Source organism: Bremia lactucae, linkage group LG7 (assembly GCF_004359215.1).
Source record: "Bremia lactucae strain SF5 linkage group LG7, whole genome shotgun sequence".
NCBI lineage: Eukaryota > Oomycota > Peronosporomycetes > Peronosporales > Peronosporaceae > Bremia > Bremia lactucae.
In genome coordinates this window covers 1,755,970-1,766,009 of record NC_090616.1, presented here as the reverse complement: position 1 = coordinate 1,766,009, position 10,040 = coordinate 1,755,970, and the positions used below count along the sequence as shown (strand labels likewise).

Sequence of the window (10,040 nt, the reverse complement as noted above, 5' to 3'; positions counted from 1 at the left end):
CTAGTATTGGTGTAAAACGAAGCGGTTAGAAGCGTTATTGATCTTCATATAAGAAAAATCAATTCAATAACTTTTGTCGGATACCCAATATGTTGAGAATGGAGTTTAACCGCATACATATGCTTCTGTTTTTTTTCATGTTTCCATATTCTAGTTTACTTTTCACACCGATAGAGGCTCGTATGGGGTTTTTAGCTGTTAGATTTGATCATCATCCCTGAGTCTTCGTTGGTCTTGACATCAAAAGCCAACGCACAGTTGATTTATTATCGTCACCCTTTTCGTATTGCTAATTGGCAAACGAGATTCACAAAGCGAGGGCTGAAATTACAAGCGTTAGATAGTGGATTTTCGTCATTGTACCTTCCTCGAATCAGCGCAAATGTCGTGTTCGATACTTCTGGTCAGGGCGAACGGTGCAGGTTAGAAAGGGTTTGCAGCTTGAAGATTGCGTCGCCAGACGCGGCGGAATGAGACAATACTATACCTCCTTTCTGATGACGGCACCTTCAAGTTGACTGGAGATATTCGGTCGGACCAGCTTTGACTCAGATTGACAATTTTTGTCATAACTCAAATTAGGACATGCCATGTTTGCAGCCATCTGTTTTCGGCCATAACTTAATCGATCGATTTGAAAGGAAGCATTAGCGAACATTATGTAAACGTGTTTAAACACTATTAGTCGCTTTCGGTTTTAAATTCATGGAAGCTTGGCCAAGAGACCTGTCCACCATAGAGATGATGCGGTAGCTAAAAGCAGCTGCTAGCATGAGGGTAAAGTCTGACATCTTATAAGTCGCCAGACCGTTCCGGCTTATTAAGTTGTGCTTCTTTCCGCAGCAACGCCAAAAAAATCCGTCCTCTCACAATATTTACAGTAAATTTACTGATTCGGTACCGTTCATCACAGCTGCAATGCATTATTAGCTGCTATACCTGCATTCGAGAACTTTTCTTCATGTGCCTATTATAATTTTGATAAATTTCGAGGCGGTAGGCACGAATGGCACAAAGTTGTGATAAATGTGATTGAAATCAGGTAAGAAACTATTTCAATGTTGCTAGTGTCTGTACACTCTCGTATTTTATATTAACTCTAGGAAAGGCAAAAGAAAAAAGCGAAATCCGTGCTACAATTTTCAAATTGGTAAATACTAAACGTAGGCCAAATAAAAGCTTTCAGTAGCAAGCATTCCTGCATCCATGTTCTGTAAATAACTATAGCTTGCGCTGATGTGTAGACTAAATTACAGCCTTGTGCGTTCCAAGTGGACACAACATCTCATCTTGGACATCCATCCACTGCTTGCGGCCAACTGTAGCCACCTTAATACGCTTAGCTGTACCATCCAAATTCGTTGTAACCTCCTCGACGATCGCGTTGCGCCATTCGGGAATACTTTTCGTGCGCCATTCACGACCCACCATGACTCCATCTCCCACCGTAAAAGCGCGCCAATTTGTTATCTTTGTATGCAATGGCGCGATCCGATTGGATTTTTTGGATATCCACTCGTCCAACTTTGACGTCCAACCACGATAATGCAGCTTCACACTGAGCGAGTTTAAATCCACCACACGCGATTCGTACCTATTGAATTACATACCCCAAATAACCATTACGAATTAATTAAATCAATTTTTATCGCTATACAACTAACCACTTATTGTCTGTGTCAAGAGCGTCCACTAGTTGACCAACGTGAAGCTCTTCGCGCCACGCCTCGTCCTTTGGCTCGTTCATAATAGGTTCTTGTACCCCTGCTGCAATCTGATCACTTTGTCCAAGTTGTTCATTCGTATCAATTTGGTCGTAGACAATGTCATCGTTCTCCTTTTCAAGTTGCGTCCTATTAGTTTCAATTCGAAGATTTCGTGAAAACTCCTTCTCCATGCATTTGTTACCACCAAGTTTGTCTACTGGATTACGTACAGCACACCAATCATTGGCATCGACACCATTGGCTACGACTGGCGTGATGCAGGCAGCGTCACGACCCGACTTGTCTTCGTGAACAGCTACTGAAAGCACTTTCTTTGATCGTTCAAAGTAGTCCACATTAATGGTGTAGGGTACACTTTCGACAATGTTCGAATCCGCGTTAATAACCTTGTGCGTACCCTGTGGACAAAGCAATTCGTCCTGCGCGTCCATCCACTGTCTCGTTCCATTCACAAACACTTCGATATGAAGCGCCTTGCCTTCATACGCACACGCAGTTACAATCGCATCACGCCATTCTGGGTTCGGCTTTCCCACGACCTCGGTCCCTACAAGTAGCTCGTCTCCGACTTGAAAAGCGCGCCAATTCCGTGTTTTCGTAAGCAACGGAGCTACTCGTGTCGACGTGCGAGGAAGCCACTCTTCCCGCTGACTTGACCAGCCACGATAGTGTACTTGCACAAAACCTACGTCGGTATCGACAATGCGAGACTCAAACCACTTGTAATTTGCGTCCTGTGCGTCAATGAATTGACCTACTCCGAGCTCAAATCGCCATTGATTCTCCTGAATGTCACTATAGAACCGTCCACACCGCCAATCAGGCAGTTCAATCTGTTTCTTCTCGTCAAATTTAGCTTCGACTAGCAGCTGACGGGGCTGGTCTTGGTTCTTTTTTAGAGTTGGTGAACCGACTGCTTCATGTAATGGCGTCCATTTCATACCATTTCCGGATCGCTCGCATATTTGAATGGCTTGATGGATTGTCTCGGGGGTTACGTGAGGAAATAATCGACGCAATTGGGGCTGCTTGAGTATCCGTTCCTGGACGCTTGCCAGCAGACCTTGTGGCTCGTCTAGAGGCACGCGTAGCGGCTGCTGAGACGCATCCATCACCTCAAGTGGCCTAGTTAACCCATTGTGCCACACGAAAAGTGTTGCATCAGAGGTCTGATTCGGTGTCACTAATGGCTGCATATTCACTAATGGCTGCATATGACCGAGCCTTACTTGCATACTCCAGCTGCGATTGGCTGCGTCAAAATTGTACCCATGCTCGTCACTTTCGACGACAAAGCAGTCATCAATGACACAACTCGAAGAAGTGGTAGCCATCTTTATGAACTCTAACGACGTTGAACTTTACACAATGTGCCGATTCGTATTTTTCAATCACTGATGTTACCACATCAATCTTAAGCCAGATGTTGCTGTAGTGTGACATCCAAACATAGACAAGACGTGGTCTCTGCTAATAGGTCGATTCTTCGAAAAAGTACGATCGGACAGCCCAAACACCAATGCTCGCGCCTGCCGTCGACATGGAGCCCCCTCGCCTCGTCTCGAGCGAAGAAGAGATGCTACGTCTCGCGCCACTGCCCCACGAGCGTGTTGTGTACTGGGGATCTGGCAGTCCACAAGGTGAGTCCGTTTTTTCGTCTTTAAAACGACGCAGCTAATCCGTTGTTTCTTGCAAGCGTGGCGTATTTTAATCGCTCTGCATGAGAAGCAGCTGCCCCACCGCAGTATCTGCGTTAGTTTTTCTAGTGGTGTATTAAAGACGCCGTATTTCCGAGCACTGAATCCACGAATGCGTATCCCTGTGCTCGTCGAACCCATGGAGATGTCGCCTCCTTCCGAAGACGAGAAGCTCAAACTTACCAGTAAAGTCGCCGAAGCTGCGGTCGGGATGTCACGCTTGATGACGCCACAGCATCGCACGATTGTGTACGAATCTGGTGCGATTCTAGAGTATCTTGAGAAGAAGTACCCCGAGAGACCCAGTATGCCTGCGTCGCCAGCTCGCTATGCTGTAGCACAGTCGCGATTACACGAAGCCAATGAAATTCTTTCCGTTGTAGGGGATCTAGTCGTCTATTTACGCCGATTTCCCATCGACAAGCGGAATCCGAGTATCGTGACTGCCAAGTGGGCTTCTGTGGAGACTGAATTAAGTCTATGGGAAGCCTATCTCGATGGACACGAGTTTCTTCTGGACGTTAAAGTGCCGTATCTGTGCGATTTTACGCTATTTACGAATATAGCCTATGCGGTACGGTGTGGGTTACAGCTTGATGGGCTGTATCCTCGATTGGCTATGTTTTATGTACGATTGTGTGCACGGCCATCGATTGAGGCGACGTGGCCACCCCACTGGCGAACAACGTTTGGGTCGAAAGTTTTGACAAAAACATGATCGCACTGTGGTGGCAGACCCGAACAGCCATGTGTGTGCAAACAGCGGCCGGTGGCGCGGTCCCAAGGTGCCACCCGCCGTCGGTTATGTACACTACGCAACCGTGTCCGTGCAATTTTGGAATTATGGTAAGTTTGTAGAATTGTTTTTGATATTAAAAATAAAAGTTAATTCTTAATTCTTACTTCAATTAATATCGAATCAGAACCCGAGTTGTCGCCTACTGCAAGGGCGTGTCATCCACTCAGCTCAGCACGCTTAACGCTATGTTACTTCGTCACCCGCGGCCATGAGTCGAACGGATTGCGCCGAGTTCCAATTACAATATTGTAATGAGGCACACATTAGGTAAGAGAATCGTTGTTGTGGTACATTTACTTTATGGGCAAATATCCCTTTATCCTGTTTAAAATAGTTGCTTACTAAATCCCATTTATTATGGATAACAGATGTAATGGCAAAATCTGGCGGCCAAAATCTATGTCAAATTAGCTAGGGTAAGGTTGTTAGATTTATATAATTAAATACGTTCATTCCCCTTTTCATCTAAAAGCTTTCCAAGGGGGAAGTAAATAAATGTCCTGCCACCAATAGCTATTTCATTCTATGCCTCTGGGCATCAACAATTAGTCGCCTTGTCTAGTAATTTCATTTCATTCAGTCAAAAAAAGTATCCAACCCGGCACTTATTTGTCTAAAAGGCGATTAAAACCTCCTCGACGGTTCATGTACTGTCGGTACTCGCGCTTACTCTCACGGCGCGCAGTCCCCACGGCCGCACTTTTGGTATTTTCATCCACCTCTTTACCTTTTGTCGAATCAAATCCATTGATGCCAAGCAACAATTTCATTTGCTCTTCTTCACTTAATTGCGAAATGGCATTTGGCTCGTTAATCACTAGCGTCGGCTGGTTTGGCTTGACGCGATCAATCGTTCTTTGCGGCGAAGCGCGGAAAGGAGAACGTGGACGACGCACCGGTGAATCGCTCATGGACCTACTGTGACTATGATTACGGCGACGGCGGTCTCTATTGCGTCCATGGCTTCTATTGCGACTTCGACGGCTTCTTTTGCGTCCATAGCTTCTACTACGGCTACGACGACTCGAACGGTGTCGGTGCGAAGAAGAGCGCGAGCGAGAACGGGATGAAGACGAGGAAGATCGACGGGGACGACGTGCTGGCGACGCCTTACGACGCCGGCGACGGCCCAGACTGTCTAAGGAGCTGCTTCGACTTCGACGCATAGACTTGTTGATAAATGTCAAATTTTTGCTCGATTTGATTTTGTTTTGATTTAGACGGTAATTTTAAAGGATTGTTTTTCATTATTGGGAATTTGTTATCGATGTGCAAGTAAGGCGAAAAAAAAATGATATAAGCCCTTTTGGTAAATATTTAATATCCTTAATTATCAACTTATTAATTGTATCGGACCAATTATCCAACTGGACTCGATTTTCTATTCACAGGTCATTAGAGGCCAAATGTTATGAAGCTTTTAAGCAGAGGAAGAACATTCTAAGGTATTGAATAGAACTCGTTAGTCTGGTCCTCTAATCATGAAATAAAGCTCGATGATGCTGTTCAACTTCTCTTTCTCTTGTTTGTCCATGTCCTTCATGCCTTCGGCAAGCAACTTGCGAATGTCGTCGTGAGAGAATTTATTCCACGCAGAGAACGTAAATTGAACGACTGCGTTATCTGCCGTCATGGCCCGTAAGCGAGTCGGTGAAAAGGGACCGCCAAAGAGTAGCTCTTTAAAAGAGGTCCAAATGCTTAATCTCTCTTCCTCTGCTTCGTCCATGCTATGAGAACGCAAGAATCTAGCGACTTTCTCAATTCTGTCAACAGTTCCGGGGTAGCGCGACTGGGTAAGCATTTTGACTTTAGCTGCATCCGCAGCTGTCGAAGCGTCGATACAGCAAGTAAATAATGCAAAACTGAGCACAGCAAGGCACCTGGGCATGCTTTAATAAGCCTCGAGAGCTATTTTATTGCTCGAGGTCAAAGCTAAAATGCCAAGCATCCAGAAGAAACTACGGTTCGTCGCGTCTACAAACGTCCTGGCATACCGTATCAGGATTTGCAAAGATACATTCATAATTCGAACAAATGACTAGATGTTGTGAATTCAAGGTCTTCCTACGTTGGACAAAATTCCAATTTTTTTAGGGCCGACCAGCTTGCTAAGAGCTATTCGCCCTCGTGTCGACGTAAGCACTTTAAACCTCAATACATTTTCTTTACGTACCAGGGATTATCAAAGTAAGTAGTGCTTGAATAAAATGAAGTTTTAAGATAAGTTCTTTCGACAATACATCGAGGCGTAAAGCAGACCCTTCAAATGTCGGTAGTTGACTATAAAGGATGTGCAGCTATAAAGCTGGAACACTTTATGCGGTGCTATAGGCGCTAAATCAATGTTACTAAGATCTATGAACGAATGACTTCGACTTGTAACGGTATCGGTGTCCTTAGATAAAAAAAAATGACGTAAGTATAGCTTTTCTTATCTAAGAAAGGTCGTTTGGATACCTCTTCGGGTCTGTTAGAATTTAAACACACGTTAACGAGCTACCAATCGTCGCCTTCACACGTTGAAGACGCATGCGCTCATCTGCAAATTCCGCCTCTATTGTTCAACTACTACCGCATCCTCAATGTGTATCCACGGCAAACAGCAATGTACTGTTCACTTTGTCGGAACGGATTCAACGAATTGGTTATTCGCACATAATTTACCATGGTACGCAGTACGTTTGCCTTTATCTTGGTCTCATTCAGGCACATGCAGAGCCATTATATCTGCCAAAAAGGTAAATATTTGCTGCAGCAGCAACACCGTCCATGCAGACGTCAACTTGAATTTTAAGAGTGGGAGGTAGCTTTGTGCGTAATGAAGGGCACATCACAGTTGATTGTTCGAACGTTAGATTACGCCTGGAAAAAGGCTTATTCGGATCTTTGTACCACAGATTAGTCACGTTTGGAAGCGCATATTCTTCCCGCATCAATTTTTCCCCTCATCAATCCTTGGCGAGCACTTTTTTAATTTTGAGTAGCATCATCCGCATTTCTTCGTTGTTGTAGACAGTTGTCTATGCTTATAACTTCATTTGCACCCATTTCGTGTTGCTGAATTAACAATCAGGATCCACGCCTCCTCGAGTCTAGCGCGAATTTCGTGATTAATACTCCCGGTTAGGGCAAACGGTGCAGATCAGAAAGGGTTTGCTGCTTGAAGATTGCGATGCCAGACGTGGTGATTGGACACAATACGAACTACTATCTGATTGACAGCAACCTAGTATTTATTTGAGATACCAAGAAGAGCTGAGCTAAGTTCGGTCGGACTAGCTTTGTCTTTGTCATACGAACCACTATCTGATTGACAGCAACCTAGTCTTTTTTGAGTTACCAAGAATAGCTGAGCTAGGTTCGATCGGACCAGCTTTCTCGTCGATTCACCATTATATACGTACGAACTTTATTGATTCCAATTTTGTTCATATAGGTCAAGTTGGCACGTGCATATTTGAAGCGAGCTATTTTTAGACTCACGACATCATTGAAGAGAGGAAAGAAAGCATCATCCTAGCGTTCTTGAAATATATTGGGTGCTAGCCCGAATGTGAACGTATTTAAACATAATTGGTCGATTTTGTCTTGATACTATTAAAATTTTAGGGAAACTGGACCAATAATTTACTCTAAGAATAGTGAATAGGCGAATGCGTATTTCTCAGTATCATCAGCCTTTTCTTCATGCTTACCATGAAGATGATGCGACAACTATAAGTAGCTGCTTTACACAATACGAGCTTGGCACCTTGCGTACCATTAAAGAGGATGCGGTAGCTATAAGCAGCTGCTAGCATGAAGAAAAGGCTGATGACACTGAGAATCACGCATTATTAGATCCGCCTTTTTACTATACTTACAGTATTTTTTGCTTTCAGACGTTCAAACAGCAGTAATGTATGATAGCTGCTAAAACTGCATTCGAAAGCTTTTGTTCATGTGCTTAGTTTACTTCCAATAAAGTTCATGGCAGTAGGCACGAAGTGGACAAGATTGTGGCCTATATGATCGGAATCAGGTTTTAATACTGTTTTAACGGATCTTGTTGCATCTGCCAACCCGCACTAAAAAGATTTTGCACGTGAACGGGACACTACTGACTTGTACTGCTTCTGTCATGGGGCACCACTGACTTGTACTGCTTCAGTACGAGTTTATTCGCACTGCCTCAGTGCGAGTGGTGCCTCACGTTACTTCACGTACACTAGTACGTGCAGAGGAAGACTCTCTTTAAAACATTTGCTTTAGAGAGGGATAATTAAAACCTGTATTAATATAATTATGTTCTTCTTGTTTATCTACTTAATACTAACTTAATTGTAAATTAATACAAAACATGTAATAAAGTCTTATCTGTCATTCTCTTTGCGCGCGTCCAGCGCTGACTGGACCGCGGAGAAAGAAGATAGAATGGTCTATATCTACCAATGGATAAGCTTTAGAATATTATTATGTGAAGTAAGATTCTCCAAATATAATCTACCTTTTAGATAATATATTAATTACAACCTTTAAGTGTTAATTTCATGTAGCGATACACCCCGTTAAAGCACGTTTAAGCTTAATTGACGAGGTATCCGTTGTATGTTTATCTCGATGAGTCGACGGTCTTTTGAGGTAAAAAAACTTACGCAATTGATGCGGTCGATCGGGAAACTGGACGCCCTTGTCTCGTCTAATGCATTGTCTAAGCCTGAAAGTAAACAGATTCAAGCGGTGTTCCTCGACACCCAAGTACCCTCGCCATCGTATCTTATCTGTAAAAAGCTGTTCGCTAGTATAATTCTGCAAAATGTCAGACGATTCGCGTCTCGCAGTATTTGAATTTTGATGTCTCTATGTTAAGCCTATATAACTATAGCGGTCGAAACATCCACGTTCTCAACATTAAAAGATCGTCAACTTGCTCTCATTACATTTCCTCTCTTATAAATCGGGCACACATCCGTTGGTGAACCGTTGTTGTGGTACATTTACCTTATAGGTAAAATATCATTTCATCCTATTTAAATTAGTAAATTACTTAATTCCCATTTGTTATGGGTAACAAATGTGGTCGCCGCCAAATATAGATCTGGCGGTAGCCTTTCTAAGGTGTATTCTCTTAAGCACTAGTTGCCGCTTGGTTCTACGAAACCCTGCGTCCCTTAAACTAGGATTCATTTAGCTTTACAGGTTGTACGACTCCGTGAGTCGCTAAATTTATTAGTTCTATCGAACTAAAAGGATCTCAGAGTCTAAAAGGCTTCCTCTGAATACAAAAGCGAGGTAGCTCCGCTACACCTGGTAGCACTCGTAGTCAACTTACACCTGAGCCTTTATAAGACTAAGACTTCATTGAAATATAAGTTTTTAGAACTTTCAGAGGTACCTAGACCTCAAAATTCGATGAAAAAAGCAAATTTCGAAAGAATCTTAACGGCGGTTTCAATGAGGGCGTCGCCCGGACGGAACTATTCCGATCCCATCCTTCTACATTCAAAGAGGTGCGCTTACACGTGCTAACCTTAAGTGTGTTCGACTTAAGGTTAGCACGTGTTAGCGCACCTGTTTACCGTACAAGCTCTTCGAGCAGATGGGTACCGTCAAATTGACCGAAACCATGGATCTAAGCCTCATTGAGTAAGAAGAAGAGGCTTTCTGAGCTGTGGAACAGCATAACAACATCCGTAGATGTTATATGTGCGGAAGCACGAAATATATACGTCCGGCCTGTCCCCTACGCAATACGCGTAAAACTCGAAATAGCACCAATTCCGACCTATACCAGAGATCTGGTACGGTGCGGGAAAAAGTCGATACCCCAGTAGGTGC

General features: G+C 43.6%; 4 protein-coding genes across 4 annotated transcripts; 1 reads left to right on the top strand and 3 right to left on the bottom strand.

Annotated features, from left to right (window-relative positions):
- Positions 1–1,245: 1,245 nt before the first annotated feature.
- Positions 1,246–3,061, bottom strand: CCR75_007580 (uncharacterized protein; the record flags this gene model as incomplete). Its single annotated transcript, XM_067965638.1, has 2 exons — positions 1,246–1,594; positions 1,665–3,061. The coding sequence occupies 2 exons, from the start codon at positions 3,059–3,061 to the stop codon at positions 1,246–1,248; spliced, it is 1,746 nt and encodes a 581-aa protein (XP_067817595.1).
- Positions 3,062–3,200: 139 nt separating this feature from the next.
- On the top strand, positions 3,201–5,437 carry CCR75_007578 (uncharacterized protein). Its single transcript, XM_067965636.1, has 4 exons — positions 3,201–3,367; positions 3,424–4,270; positions 4,348–4,490; positions 4,592–5,437. The coding sequence occupies exons 1-2, from the start codon at positions 3,247–3,249 to the stop codon at positions 4,140–4,142; spliced, it is 840 nt and encodes a 279-aa protein (XP_067817498.1). The 5' UTR covers positions 3,201–3,246; the 3' UTR covers positions 4,143–4,270; positions 4,348–4,490; positions 4,592–5,437.
- On the bottom strand, positions 4,829–5,389 carry CCR75_007579 (uncharacterized protein; the record flags this gene model as incomplete). The annotated part of the gene is made up of 1 exon (XM_067965637.1): positions 4,829–5,389. The coding sequence occupies one exon, from the start codon at positions 5,387–5,389 to the stop codon at positions 4,829–4,831; it is 561 nt and encodes a 186-aa protein (XP_067817499.1).
- Positions 5,438–5,685: 248 nt separating the features above from the next.
- Positions 5,686–6,024, bottom strand: CCR75_007577 (uncharacterized protein; the record flags this gene model as incomplete). Its single annotated transcript, XM_067965635.1, has 1 exon — positions 5,686–6,024. The coding sequence occupies one exon, from the start codon at positions 6,022–6,024 to the stop codon at positions 5,686–5,688; it is 339 nt and encodes a 112-aa protein (XP_067817410.1).
- Positions 6,025–10,040: the final 4,016 nt, after the last annotated feature.